The sequence below is a fragment of the Dryas octopetala genome, chromosome 9 (genome assembly GCF_963921425.1).
Source record: "Dryas octopetala chromosome 9, drDryOcto1.1, whole genome shotgun sequence".
In the NCBI taxonomy this organism is placed as follows: Eukaryota; Viridiplantae; Streptophyta; class Magnoliopsida; order Rosales; family Rosaceae; genus Dryas; species Dryas octopetala.
In genome coordinates this window covers 13,567,414-13,582,830 of record NC_141374.1, presented here as the reverse complement: position 1 = coordinate 13,582,830, position 15,417 = coordinate 13,567,414, and the positions used below count along the sequence as shown (strand labels likewise).

General features: G+C 35.7%; 2 protein-coding genes across 5 annotated transcripts; one reads left to right on the top strand and one right to left on the bottom strand.

The window, feature by feature from the left end:
- Positions 1–130: 130 nt before the first annotated feature.
- Positions 131–4,170, bottom strand: LOC147274380 (subtilisin-like protease SBT3.8). 3 transcript variants are annotated; one of them, XM_086255820.1, is made up of 10 exons: positions 4,041–4,170; positions 3,356–3,447; positions 3,178–3,275; positions 2,874–3,029; positions 2,081–2,754; positions 1,893–1,978; positions 1,559–1,801; positions 1,339–1,453; positions 873–1,074; positions 131–799 (listed from the first exon to the last, which is right to left on the bottom strand). In XM_086255820.1, the coding sequence occupies exons 3-10, from the start codon at positions 3,251–3,253 to the stop codon at positions 228–230; spliced, it is 2,124 nt and encodes a 707-aa protein (XP_086111946.1). In that variant the 5' UTR covers positions 3,254–3,275; positions 3,356–3,447; positions 4,041–4,170; the 3' UTR covers positions 131–227. The 3 variants fall into 3 exon arrangements, with proteins under 3 accessions (XP_086111946.1, XP_086111944.1, XP_086111945.1); XM_086255818.1 differs by lacking the exon at positions 4,041–4,170 and adding an exon at positions 3,533–3,808; XM_086255819.1 differs by lacking the exon at positions 4,041–4,170 and adding an exon at positions 3,533–3,803 and having other exon boundaries at positions 882–1,074.
- A 5,187-nt stretch (positions 4,171–9,357) lies between these two features.
- Positions 9,358–13,552, top strand: LOC147274379 (Galactosyltransferase family protein). 2 transcript variants are annotated; one of them, XM_086255821.1, is made up of 12 exons: positions 9,358–9,409; positions 9,567–9,820; positions 11,139–11,238; positions 11,318–11,379; positions 11,496–11,707; positions 11,793–11,856; positions 11,952–12,024; positions 12,256–12,376; positions 12,493–12,580; positions 12,657–12,782; positions 12,863–12,972; positions 13,256–13,552. In XM_086255821.1, the coding sequence occupies exons 2-12, from the start codon at positions 9,717–9,719 to the stop codon at positions 13,402–13,404; spliced, it is 1,209 nt and encodes a 402-aa protein (XP_086111947.1). In that variant the 5' UTR covers positions 9,358–9,409; positions 9,567–9,716; the 3' UTR covers positions 13,405–13,552. The 2 variants fall into 2 exon arrangements, with proteins under 2 accessions (XP_086111947.1, XP_086111948.1); XM_086255822.1 differs by having other exon boundaries at positions 9,367–9,416.
- The last annotated feature ends 1,865 nt before the right edge of the window (positions 13,553–15,417 follow it).

The window sequence follows — 15,417 nt, the reverse complement described above, 5'->3', positions numbered from 1 at the left end:
TTTTCAAAGAGTCCCCATTTTTTTAATTACATATTATACATCTTGCTAGGCTAACAGGGTTATGCTGAAACTCTATTCGGATATTTCTGCATCAGCTAGATATGGCTGACAGATAAAAAACATGTACAAATAGTTGTAATCCTATTGTTAATAGATATATGAAGATAAGGTCAAAGTGAATGAATGTACTGAAATCTGTAGAATACTAATTTATTTCCTTTTTCAATTCAGTAATCATCAGCATAAGGTTGCAAAAAATCAGTCCTCACAGACAAGGGAATTCTCACAGCATGCTCTCTATCAGTCCAAGTAAGGCTTCCAAAATAGTATCCTGTGTTCATCTGGTGGGTTGCCGAGATTGTAACTTTGAAAGTGAGTTTTTGAAGTGTAGAGTTGAAGACCAAGGCATTGGGATTTACAAATACCACTGTACCATATGGAGGATCAATTGTAGCCTTGTAAATGGATTTAGGGGCTCCTACATTTGTGACAGTTCTTGTTATAGTAATGAAAGTTCTCAGATTTGGTATAGTTATGGAAGGTAGGTTAATCTCCAGGATAGATGGTCTCTTTATGGGACATGTTGTGGATTGCCCTGTAAGTTGAGAGATGGCAGTGTTGTTGTAGCCCATGGCACAGAGATAGTGCATGTAGTCAGCTGTGCCCATGTCATATACTAGACCAGGGTTTGCTGCTCCATTGGGATTCACAATGCCGCCTCCAAAGTCTAATGGAGTAGCCAACTTTTGAGGAGATCCCTCTGCAAAGATTGGTAAACCAGATGGACCATTCCTCCATGCTGCATGAAGATTGAGAACTTCAAATTCCACATACATCTTAATGAAATTAGGAACATGTCAAAATGTGCATACCGTGCATACCAGTGGTGACTAGTGCTGATTTAATGGCTGCTGGGGACCAATTAGGATGCATTGATTTGAGAAGAGCCACAATGCCCGAGACATGAGGAGTTGACATTGATGTTCCAGATTTCGTTACATATCCTCTATCCGAAAATGAATCAAGTGGAGAAGTTGCAGCCAATATGTTGACACCAGGCGCAGCTATATCTGGCTGTCACACAGAAATAACAAGCGAAAAAACATAAAGAGGCTCAGACCTTTATGGTAAATTATGCTCAAACCAAATTGGACCATAGTCATGGACTTAATTGTCTCTAAATATATATCATGAAGGAAAGAGCAACAGTTATAAGAGATATAACATGAGATCTTTTCAATTTAATAAGAGGGCAAGGATTTATGTAAACTAGAAGTACAGAAGCTCCTCCCTGCACATTTATAAATAAAACCTCTGCATTAAGCATATTGGTGATACCTTGAGAATTGCTGGTGCAATGGAGTTTGGCCCTCTAGATGAAAAATAGGCCACCATGGCTGATAATGGCTTGCCCACAAGTGTTTTAGAAGGGCTCAACTTTACAAGAGGAGATCTGTGCACTCCAAACAAAACTAGAGAATTACAAACATTGAAACAAACCTAACCGTAATTATTAATTATCATACTGTCAACAAGGACCATAACACATTGATGCTACCTGGTAGACCGAATATAAAATAGTATTCGGGTGCCAATCTCATAGTCGACCTCAATGCATGGAAAGTCATCATCACATGGATATAAGGCATCACTTGGATTCCTTGCTACAATTAGGCCAACACCACCTGCTTCTTTCACAACTGCTGAAGCATTTGTTACAGCCCGACGACCCCCTGAAGTGAAGCAAAGCACCACATTTCCACCTACCATGATTTTGCTAAGTGAGAGGGATTGACACACACTGCAAAAGGGTAATTCCTTAAGATGAATTATAATTATAGATTGTTAAGCTAATTATAAGCATGTAGATACAAAGTAACAGAATATGCTACCCATTGGCGGTAGGGTCAAGCCCTGTGGACTCTGGGTATATCAAGGTTGTAAATTCAATCTCTGGTCCTGTAAACATAGCTTGACCCTACAAGAATAACAAAGTATATGAGTTGCTTCATTACATGCTGAAAAGAAAAATGGTTCAAATTACAAAAATGCAACTTGCCACAATCACAGAAATACATACCTGTAAAGTTTTATTGTTTCCTAAAGTTATGGAAGTAGGAAATGCTCGATCCATGGTGCTTGCTGCAACAGTTATGATCCATGGTGCTGTGTTCTGAACTGTCTGAGCTGCAGGTCCATCATTTGAAGCTGCACACACAACAGTAATTCCCCTGGCCACAGCATGAAAGGAACCGGTTGCAATGCCATCACGCTCATCAACATCTGAGAATTGGGGAATTGAAGACCCAATTGACAGTGACAAAACATCAACCCCATCATGTATGGCTTCATCAAAAGCTTTCAGAATATCAGCTGATGAGCATTGGCCTCCAAGCAGATTCCAACAAACCTTGTAAATGGCCAATCGAGCATTTGGGGCACCCCCTCGAATTGTCCCAAGACCAAGGCCCTTGTAGCTAACATTGGTCACAAAAGAACCAGCTGCAGTGCTAGCAGTGTGAGTCCCATGTCCATGTGCATCTCTTGGGGACCAGAATTCTGGGTTTTCAGATCTGTTCAGTGGCTTTCCATATTCTGAAAGAAGTCCATTGACGAACCAACGGGCTCCAATGATTTTTCTATTGCAGTGCTTTGTGGCATTGAATTCGTCCCCGGATTCACAAACACCCTTCCAGTGGGATGGAACTGGCCCCAGGCGTTTTTCATTGAAAGATTCAGACTCTGGCCATATCCCTGATTCATTAAGTACTTGTTCAGTTCCCATTACATATGTACCTCTGTGTGTGTGTGTGTGTGTGTGTGTGTGTGTGTGTGTGTGTGTGTGTGTGTGAGAGAGAGAGAGAGAGAGAGACCTGTGTCAAGGACACCTATGATAACCTCATCACCCATGTTACTCTTGTGAAGAATATTGGAAGGGGAAGAAGAAGAGAGGCCAAGAAAATCCCAACTCCTAGTTGTTTGCAGCTTGTGTAGGCTATTTGGCATGACTCGAACAACATCAGGCAACTCTAGAATTCACCATTTCACAAAAGTTAAAAATCAAACAATAAGCACAGTACATAATCATAAATGGGGTTATTGATCCATCAATAAGTTGGTCATTACAAACCAGACACATATCCTTATTGCACTTAGAAATATTTTTCAACATCTAACCTGCAAGTGTTTGGGCTTGGGACTCTGTGAGCTTGGCTGCAAACCCAGAGAAACCATGTTTGTAACTGTATACCATCAATTCTGAGGCCAATTCCTTGCTGCAGCATAAGAACCAGAGTACTCAACAAACATTAGATTAATTTGGACCATTCATGTATTCTAGGCAAAAATTATATACCTTCCCACTACGGTGGCAAGCAAGTCATGATGTGAATCTGTGATCAACTTGGGATTGTCATGCTGCTTCTCTCCTAGATAAACAATTTGAACCTGTTCGAGAAATATATTAATTAGGACACCCAATTCAGGCTTAAAGAAGAAGAAATATGTTGATCATTCATATATCATTACATACATGGCTATGAGCTGCCACCATTGATATCATTCCCTGGCCATTGAAAACACACAGAAAAAACAGTACAACAAGTACTGAACTTGGGGTGCTCATGTTGTCTAGTGTCTACCACATAGAGAAAGAGAGAAGGTGCATCAAAGATCACTTAAAGATTAAGAACTTGAGCTAGAAAATGCCTCCATCAAATTACTTGCAATAAAAAAAAATAATAAAAAAAAAAACCCTGTTTTTATAACTGCATAACGTGGAGGATGGATCAAGTTGATAAAAGTTGTGGAAAATTAAGAAAAATATGTTTACAAGTCAACTCTAAATGTCAACCATATGTTACATGGATCAGAATAAATCTCAAAATTTTAGAAACTAATGGTGGCTGTGATGTTGTTGTCTTAACAATGATTTGACTGTCTGATAGTTTATGCTACTATTATGTTTGATTTAATGGATTAATACTTCAGTTTAGCAAAGGAGGGAAGTTGTGTAGCCACGCATGTAAACTATCACGTACCGTACACGCTCTATGAGATTTAGCTTGTGTTGAGCTTAAATTTGGAGAGTGTACTCCACGGAGTTTTCTGCAAAACTATAAACACCGATTCTTTCTTTCTTGCTAATTTCTTGAGCCAAAAGGAAAATAGAAAAAGAAGACTTGAAGGATAATAATACAAAGCAGACTTGGACAATGGACACAAAACAGAGATTCAAAGGGAAGCTTCTCTGCTAATGAATAGAAGGTGGAAAGGGCCAAAGGAGTTAGGGTCTGTGTGATACACATAATTTGACATGGACTATATATGCTAAAAGTCTTGATAATTAATAACCCTTTTTTTTGGCCGGGGACTTGATAATAACCCTTAACTGTTGACTATTTAGGTCCTAAAAACAAAAGGCATTAATTTCTTGGCCACATGGTTGTGAAAAAAGAAAATCCCAGATGGGAATATTGCAAGATCAACGGTAGACTAGGTCGTTGAAGTCTATGGACAAATTGGTTTGCTGAAAAGAAAAAAAGGACAAAAGAGGGTTAGGTAGTGGTGGATTTTAGACCTTGGAAATCTCCCTAGTGATTTTTTGATGATTATCCCAAAAAGCACAAACCCTATTTATGCTCTTTTGCAATGTTCATGGGTTGGACTAAGACTCTCATGCATGCATAAATAGGCTGCGCCAAAAATCAAAGTCTGCTCAAGTGACTTACGACTAATTACAGGCGACATTACAAGTGGTTGTCTCATTGAATTTTTTGGTTTATAGCAAATGACCAATCCCGCGTAGTTTAATTAAACAGAGTCATTTGCATTCATAAATTAATCAACGACTTTGCAGCCATGAAGGAATATGATGTTGTGCTCACAAATTGCTGAGGACCCATCAACCACCAACTTTACTACATGGCTTTGGATTTTTCGTTATAAAATCATACTATGCATTAAAAATATAAAATAAAATTACATCATGCATTGGAAATATAAATTATTAACATGTGACTTCTCATAAGTAATTGATCGTAGAGAAGAACTTACCTGCATCCTAAGGGATGCCAGCTGCTATCCCCAGCCCCTCCTCTCTCCCTATCTCTCTCCTCTTTCTCTTTTTCTCTCTCTCTCTTTCTTTCTCTCTTTCTCTCTTCCTCTCTCTCTTGTGACACCACCTATCCCCCTAACACGGGGGCAGGTAAGTTATTTTCTTGATTGTATTATGTTAGCATAATGACATGATAGGACGTTCCACCCAAATTTTTTTTCCCCAAACGGCCACTCTAATTGGCATAAACATAATTTCGACACAAGAATACCTTACCAACAAGATTATATAATTAATAATGACATCATGTGGTCTTAAATTTGCCAATTTTTCTTTTATTTCCTGGGTAAATTTGACCACAACATTATATATGATATATTTTACATTAATTCAAGCAGTTAAAATACCAAATGAAGAGAGAAAAAAAGAGCCCAATTTGGCAAATGAGTTGGCAAGTCAGTTTTAAAGAACCACATGCAACTTTACAGTTCATGCTCTCCAGGGTCCACTGAAGATTTTGGCAACAAATCACCAATAATTTCCCCCATATTTGTAATGAGGTGAATGTGGTATGTATGTGCTTCCAAATTAGCATAAGAGCCTGCCTTCCAAATTAGTATCAAATCCAGTTTATTCTTTGCACAAATGGGTTGTCCCAACCTGTCCATAATATCATGTTGGGCCGGTCCATGATCCAATCAATCGGGCCAGAGTCAAATCAACCCATTAGACCTGAACCGTTTTTACAGGCCTGCTCCAAACGCACCTTTTAGTTATCTTTTGTTAATTAATGCAGGTGCTGTTTGAGAACTGAAACTCGTGACACAATCAAACTTAATTAAAGAGCATCAGTCCATTTCAAAAAAATAAAAAGAAAAAACACACCATCAAAATCCATCACTGTTTCAAGTTTCAACGACATTACACCTTAGAGGCCGGCCTTTTTATTATCTTCAGCAACATGTGAGCTTGACATATGTCTAGTAAATATGACATCAAAAAACAATACCGGTAGTAAATAATTAAATAAAACCACCATAAAAAAACAATCAAGAATTCGTCTATGAAACAAACATACAAACACATTCAAAAATAAAAATATATATATCTTAATAATGAAATGATGAATCCGTTAATATTTAAGTTAAAAAACATTTATATGTCATGCTATTACTGCATTATAGAATTTTTGACAATTCAATTCATATATCATAATTTAAGTTTTTGGCTCAAGTTGCATCTTTACAGGTTTAAAAACAAAACAGAACAATAAAAAATTCCACCATTTTAGATCTGATAAAAATAAATTAAAAATTTTAAAAATAATAAAAGGAGTGGGGACCAGTCAAAGTGAGTCATAGCCAACGAGGACCCGTGAGGCATTTTTACATTTGCGGGGTAAGGCGGTCAACTAGTCTGCAGTATTTCATCACGTACTCACGTCGTTTTGTCTCATCTTCCGACACCTCTCTCTCACTCTCCACGATTTCGTGCGGAAATGTGCACACCACTGTTTCTGATTTGGCACGTTGGCACCGAATGGACTATATTGCCCTTTGCTTTATCTCAAATTAGCCTCATAACCTAATAAATGAAAGGTAATTTAAGTAATCCCATTTTGTATGAACCTGGAACAACAAACCTTCTCTTTAACTTTTTAATGGTAAAGACTGACCATCATCATTCACCAACTGACCAACCTACCATTTTTCTGCTTTTTTTTTTCTTCTTTTTAATCTTTTTGGTACAACGCTTTTAAATTTTGAATTCTCGGCTACAAAAGTACATTTTATGACCAGCTTCGCTTTTGCATCTGGACTAAACTGCCCTCTTTAGCTTCATAAAGTGTTTAGGTCTACTCTTAACTAAGGGGTGTCCCCAACTTAGATTTCATTAGATTTTAAAAATTCAATGAAATCTAGATGTTCCCAATTTAGATTTTAATGGATTCCAATAAACTTAAACTGCCCTCTTTAGCTTCATAAAGTGTTTAGGTCTACTCTTAACTAAGGGGTGTCCCCAACTTAGATTTCATTAGATTTTAAAAATTCAATGAAATCTAGATGTTCCCAATTTAGATTTTAATGGATTCCAATAAACTTTAGGTGTCCCCAACTCAGATTTTAAAGGATTCCAATGAAATCCAGGTGTCCTCAAAAAGTCATAAATTTCATTAAGTGAAGGATTTTAATGGATTTGGTTGGATTTGAATGCATTTTTTACACATAACAAATTCTATAAGAATTCTACCCAATTTCTTTGGATTTTGATAGATTCTATGAATTTTAAAATCTATTAAACTTCTTTAAAATCTGAGTTTTGGACACCCCCTAAAAGGATTACTACATCTTTAAAATTTAATAAGGGAATTCTCGCATGTTGATCATCTTTAATGTGTTTTAAATGGAGTCCATACGAGTAATCTTATATGTTAATTTTGTATAAATGAACAATTCTATATGTCAATGCATATAAATTGCTCATTTAACATATTAACATAAAATATTAGCTTATAAAATTTCATGCGAATCACATGTGGATAATTTGCATATAGATGATACAAATCTTTTATAAATCATCTTTGCTCCTTATTAAGAAGATTATATTTAATCTTCATGAAAACATGAAGTTAGACTTACACGGTTCAAATATAGTTTTGTTAGTGGGAATTGAGAACAACTTGAGTAGTAGAGCGCTTTACTTCACACTTGCAATCAAAATTTGATCTTCACATTTTCTTAAGTAAAAGTACAAAAATGGTGGGAATTTTTAATTAACACATTCAAATTTTATAATGTCAATAATATTAGAAACACCAATTATTAGCTCAACTTTTGATTACAAATTTATCAAAAATTATAAATCGATGTGTATTAATTAATACAGATGCCGCTCCTATTGATGTGGAGTAAGGTAGCTTGCTGATTTTCAAAGTATGATTTTCATACCTATTAATTAATAAAAGAAATAAACAACCAATTAATGTCTTTGTCATATGCAGCTAAATATACGAAGACGTACAAAACTAAAATGATGTCAACTTATTTGCACAAACAATCAAGTAACATTGTTAAATCAATTACTAAAATGAAAAACCATCCAATATCTAGTATGCCTCTTTAAGCAACTTCCATGTGCTATTAACTATTTATACAGTCAAGCTTTGCAGCATGCTGATGACATTTATAGGTATCAAAATTTGTTTTGGACAAACCTTAAGCAATTCCCCCCATCCATCTCCCAAAGGGCCAAATGTACTTCACATTTTTTTATCATGTCAATGAGTATTGTACTTTGATATAGGACCAAATTATGGATTAAAAATAGTGATGATTGTGAACATATAATAATAATAAGTTGTATTGTAAATTTGTAATCGTGATTGTTGCGTGTAGTGTACCATTGTGCATCGAGACCCCAACTTTGAATTTTATTAGGCAAACATGATCTTGGTGACCAACTGAATGTTCATGGTTGGATAAATCAAGAAGGGTAAAAGTAAAAAAACAACCCAGACAAGAAGTTATGGATGTGCTAAATACCACTATAAATCATAATGTATATTACAATATTTTAAACTATATGCGTACTGCTTCTTTTATAGAGGTCATTGACTTCTACTGATTAGTCGGCATGTTAAAAGTATATGTTAAGATTTATTAATATCGTCACTTAAATTTAATTTTAACTCATTTGTATGCTTAAAATTCAAGAATTAAAATAAAAAATATAAGTTTTAAACAACAATTTAGATAGGTCAACATTGTTAAGATTAACAGGCCAAAAAAATGTGTTAAGAGTAAGATGTATTCATAGTTCGATCCCCTTTAGTATAGAAAAAAAGAATAAGATAAAATATTTGATTGCTTTTGATATTTGATATAGTATGCCAAATTGCCTATCAATATTCGCATGCAATTAGTGGAGAATTTCTCATCAATTATATATTTTTTTTTCAAAATAATTTCTCATCAATTATTAGTCTATAAATTTTATTTTTATAAATTATAAAGAAAATATGTAAAATGATAATAGAGAAAGGAGAAAGGTGACAGCGTATAGGAAATAAAATAAAAGAAAACAGAACAAAAACCGAGGGGCATGCCTCTCAAAAAACAGAGGCGCAGAAAGTAGCCAATCCTGAATCCATTGCTTAAGAATAAAGGGGCATTGTTGTTTCGACCAAAAAAAAAAAAAAGGGGCATTGTTGGCCAAAAAAAAAAAAGAATAAAGGGGCATTATTGGTAGTTAAAGCTGTCATGACCTCTGTCATTTCCCAAAATATTTTAAAAGAATTTCCCCGTGACAGAACAATGGAGTGGAACATAATTACTAGGTAGCTCATCTCCCCTGGTGAGTGGTGAGTGTGTTTGATTGGTTTAAGAAAGCTGATGAAGTGAAAAACATTACCTTACTGGCTTACCTTAAATTTAAATCCATCAATTTCCTTTCCTTTTCAAATATGTCACTATTTCATTTTCAGGGCGTGATTTTGTTGTTGTCTGTGCAGCATAAGACTCTGCTCTTTCTCTAATGGGGTTGCTCATTATATCTTCTTCATAACGCTTCCTCCTTCCACGCCCATAACCCATTAGCCCCACTACTCACAAAGGTTAAGCAAAAGAGAAGGTTCCTTAAAGCTGAAGTCTTTTCGAATCAAATGGGTCTGAGCAGACCTCACAAGGTTGGCAATGGAGTCTCCACCAGATGGGTCTCTCTCTTTTGCATTGCCAGCTTCTTCTTGGGTGTTCTTGTTGTCAACAGGTTCTCTCTCTCTCTCTCTCTCTCTCTTGTAGGAAATGCCTGAGATCTTGTGCTGAGGTGATTCAGCTTCTAGATTTGCCTCTCCTACTATTGAGACTTGTAAATTTTCATGCTTTATGTTGTTTGCTGCAAATGAGCCTTCTTTTTTTGACCCTTTTTCGCTGCTGTTTGCAAATGCTTCTCTGATTTATGGATTCAAGGTCTCTGCTTTTGGAACCCATGGTCAAAATTAGGACTTTTGCTAATCCTATTTTAGTAATTCTGTATGGTTTAAGTAACCAATTGGAGCAATGGGTGCTAAACTTGGTCTTAATATCAAGATACATGAATTGGCAAATCCGCAAATGCAAATAAGTCTCTTGCTAATCGATACTGTCGGGTAGAAAAGCATTCATGCTACGATCTCTTGGCTTTTTAGTGTGGAAAGTAGTAGATTTGGTGATATTTAGCTTTGAACTCTGAGAGGTTAAGTCTGATTGGATTTCTGGGTTCCTCTTGATATTGGTTATTCATTTGCTGGAGAGTTGGTTTTGTATTTCACTAGGCAAATGGTTATTGAAAGGCAAGTCATTTGGGATGGTCAATAAACTAATGGTGACCAGTTGAAAAAGTTCAATGGTGCTGGAAGAGATTTCTAATTCTAGCAGTTGGAGTCCTTAAATGGTGGCAGGCTGGCTATCCTAAATGAAGTAAAGTCTCTGACCTTATTCTTGGCTAAGCTGATGCTAAGATGAACCTCATGAGTGGTGCTTGACATCAGTCACATTGTGTTGGAACATTTTTTACTTGAGGAATCAAATCCTGGTCATAGTAGTCTCTGTGAGGCTGGGGTTTTAGAAGGAACATGAAGCTTACAAATGGGAGCAAATTGAATACTAAGTGTGCTACCCAAATCTGACTCGAATCACATGCATGCAAAGAGAGTAAGAAGCAACACTCAGTAGGGGTCCTTGGATCACCTTGGAAAGCTAAGGATTTAACTGAACTACCATAAAGTAAAATATAAGAGTTGGAACATAATAGGTTAGGAAAGGAAATTGCATTAAACTGAATGTAATTGGAACAAAAAATTGAAATTTGCAAGGAAAAGTATAGAGCTTAAACTAAGATCTAAGGCTAAGAGATACATTATGCTGTTAGGGCTAGGCTAAGAGATAAGCATGTTCATATATTTATATGATTATGCACTATGCATATTGTTTGTGCATGAACTGAGGTTGTAGTGGTCATCTATCCCATTAATGAGATATTTCTCTGGTCCATATTATTCTTTTCTATATAGATGTGCTTTGGTCAGTTACTCATGTCTATCTTGCAGGTTTTGGGATGTTCCTGACCCAGACAAGATGGATGAGGAGGCTTCATCACTGGACAAACATCAATCAACAGCTCTTCATCCCATCGTTAATTGTGAGAAGGCAAGTTACAAGATCCTAATATTCATTAGCTCCATTTCAGTTGTAACACACTTCAATAATATTATCTGTGCTACTACAGGAGGCCACTGACCAGGTGGGAGACATCCTTTCTCAAGTCTCGCAAACACATGATGTGATCATGTAACTTCCCATATCCTTCTAGTACATTTGAAAGAAATTCTGTCAGAACTCACAATCACTTTTTCTCTTTTAACTAAAGCTCGTTCACATGAAACTTTCTTGTCACAACTTTCCAGGACATTAGACAAGACAATCTCATCGTTGGAGGTTCAGCTAGCGGCAGCTAGAGCTTCCAAAGTTGACAATCATGAAGGATCTCCAGTAGTTACAAAACCGGGAAGCGAGCCATTGAGGGAGCGCCAGAAGGTTTTCTTTGTGATGGGAATCATGACGGCCTTCAGCAGCAGAAAGCGAAGGGACTCAATCAGGGAAACGTGGATGCCCCACGGTTCAAATCCAGAAACTTAATAACTATTCTCTCACTTAAAAAATTGGTAGCTGCTATATTAATTGTTTTTATTGCATTTTTCCAGGTGACGAGCTAAAGAAGTTAGAGACAGAAAAGGGAATTATAATACGATTTGTTATTGGACACAGGTAGGCTTACTCAATAGTGCAAGTTACTTATTAAACTGCTTTCTTCAGAATGATAATTTTGACAGGATATACTGGCTCATTTTTCTGGTTTTCAGTGCGACTCCTGGTGGCGTTTTGGATCGTGCCATTGAAGCAGAAGAAGAGCAACAAAAGGATTTCTTGCGACTGGTAAGTTACTGAGTGCCTAGAACCAAGGTAGCCTGTTATCTCCAGTCAGTTGTTTGGAGACCCATGCAATGCGTGATGCAGATGTATTCTCTTGGGAACCAATCAAAGGAACAAAATTCTTAAATCCTTTGGTGGGCTTTTTATAGTTATTTTATGTTTGAATTGTACATTGGTTCAAAGTTCAAATCACTTTTGTGAACCTCATGCAGTGTTGTAATTGTATGTATGCAGAACCATATAGAAGGATACCACGAATTGTCATCAAAAACCCAATTATACTTTACAACAGCTGTCAATAAGTGGGATGCTGACTTCTATATTAAAGTTGATGATGATGTGCACGTAAATCTTGGTTAGTGTATATAATTATTCTAATGGAGCTGCTTCTGCTATGGAAATAGGAAAGTGAGGAGGGGGACAAATTGGATGCAAATTCAGGGATACTAAATTGATTTGAACATTTGACAGGTACGGTTGGTTCTACTTTGGCCCGCCATAGATCAAAACCTCGTACATATATTGGTTGCATGAAGTCTGGACCTGTCCTGGCAAATAAGTAAGCAGCCAAATATTGTGCATCTTTTGGGTTATTATTTATGTGCATCATTCATCATTTGTTCCTCTTATGGTAGGGAGGCCAAGTACCATGAACCGGAATATTGGAAATTTGGAGAGGAGGGAAATAAGTATTTTCGGCATGCAACAGGCCAAATATATGCAATTTCCAAAGACTTGGCAACTTACATTTCGGTACATAGGTAATCGCTTTTGTGCAGCATCATTTTGCTCTTGTTATATAGCTTAAATTTTTTTATTAATTGGTTTCTTTTCCCTTTAGGCACATACTTCACAGATTTGCAAATGAAGATGTCTCTTTGGGTTCTTGGTTTATTGGTCTTGATGTTGAGCACATTGATGAGCGAAGCCTTTGCTGTGGGACTCCTCCAGGTAGGTTACTGTTACTTTCTTTATGCTTTCCCTCAAGATTGATGTTTTTTATTATTCTCTATAAATCAGTTAATAGTTATATTTAGAAGCAATATCTCCTTAGCTATTAAAGATGTAAAACTCATCTTATTAATTGCTGAAAATTGTGGCAAGCTTAAAAATGTAATGTTCAGTTCATGCTTCCAACTAGAGAAATGTACTTTCTGGCTTTTATTCACATCTTCCAAGTGATCTCATTAGTAAACTCTACTGTATACCACTGTGAACTCTATCTGTCTCATAGATTGTGAGTGGAAAGCTCAAGCCGGAAACCCTTGTGCTGCATCATTTGATTGGAGCTGCAGTGGCATATGCAAATCGGTGGAGAGAATGGAGGAGGTGCACCAGAGATGTGGGGAGGGTGATGAAGCCATTTGGCACACTAGTTTCTAAAACTTGAGCTCACTTTTATTGTAATGTAAATGTGTATGCATTAACAGCAAAAATTGGTTAAACACACCATCTGCCCCATTTTTGCTTATTTATATGCCCCGGGACAGTTGGTGTATCATTAATTTAATCATTGCATATATTAATTCAATCCTTGCACATATGCAATCTCAGAGTGTCAGGAAATATGCAGAATAAAAAAAAACATTTATTTTCCGAGTTTGATAATCACTCTTTACTCTTTAGATGGAAACTAGTTGGCAAATTGTTCAAGATGTGTTTCAAACATTCATAAACAAACCAACTTCCTTCTTATAACATCTGCTTGGTTGAAGGAGCGTGATGCTTGTTTTGGGCCTAACTGACTCGTTGATGTTGGGTTGTTAGACTGTCACTCAGTTGACACCACATGTTTATACAATAATCTACTTAATTAATTGATCAACATAACAATCTAACAACAAGATGCACCACTGTGTGGATTGAGAAATTTTTTCTTCAAACATGTTTCAATGAAGTAAACTATGACCAAGTTAGGATGGCCATCTTATTTAGAGAAATTTTGGTCGTACGACCATTTTTTATCCTTAAATGTTGACGGGTTCATTTTTCTTTACTATAATAGATACGGTTACCATATGGCAAAGTGATAACTATGGTGCGACAGCCGCAATTTCCAATTAAAATCTAGACAGATGAAGTAGCACATCTGATGGGATTTCCAGAATCATAATATAAAGTGTAGAATGATGTGCATAGGAGATTTTTTCTTTAGGAAGCTTAAGTACGTATTCAAGTGCAACTTAGTACTGATCAGAGTCCTGGACCACCCATTCACCAATTGAGTGTCCTCCTCAAGGACGTCAATTTCTCAAAGTACACAGTGGTGTTTAATTTTGGATTCACATTACTTTTCAAACCTCTTCTATTCTTTGTAATGGGTCCAACAATGGGTGACTTAAGCAGGTTTGATGAGTTATGGAAAACATATTTGTATTTGTTCAAGTTTCAAACCTATTTTATAAAACTCAATTAGTTTTCTCTAATTGATTTTTCAGATTTCTCGAGTTGCACGAGTTATAATATTTTAAGCTAAGCGAAATCAGGAAAAACAAATTGAAGTATAATTTATCAATAAATCCAAGTAGTTGTTAATATCAAAACAAATTAAAAACATTTTAATTGTGACGAAATCTTTTTGCTATCTAAATGGTTGTCCTTTATATGAAAATAAAAATAATTGTTGGACAAAAAAAGGAAAATAATAATAATTGATAATAGAAAGAAAAACACTCTTGCATGTGCAAAGCCTGAAAGTTGAGACTCGTCTATTCTTCAAACGTAAGGATCATGCAGGTGAAGCCGCTATATGCATGTATAAGTCGGAGGTCAAAAAGGTAATCCATTAATTATACCACTCATTTCCATTTAAAATAAGTTACACGACCAACACATGGAGTATGTGATCGATTATGGTCGGTTTCAATATGATGTTGTACTATTGTGTCCATGGCCAGTATCTTTGTAATTATTTGAAAAACTTCACAAAAACTAAGCGTGATAAGTTAATAATGCTTATGATTTTGATTCATATTTTGAAAAATTAACATAAATTTAACTCTTAAGTTTTTAGTGAACAAAATTACCTCTGATATATATATATATATATATATATTATACACTTGACCAGCTTAACTATAATGTCGATTTTTCAACATTAAATGTTCATACACACTTGACCATCTCTTTGATCAACTCAATTATAATTTTAATCAGCTTAACTTTAATCTCGATCTTCTTGAATTTAATATCAACATTCTCAATTTTTTAAGTAATTTAGACATTTCACATCGTAAAAGAAACGAAATTGTCAAATTTTCAAAATAACAAAATTATAAATGCCTCATTAAAATTCGGCATTTTATAAAGTTTTTTTTCTAGTACTACAACACTTTTCACATTATTATTGTATTGTTGTACTTTCTAATTTGACTAAATTGAGGTTTGATATTATGC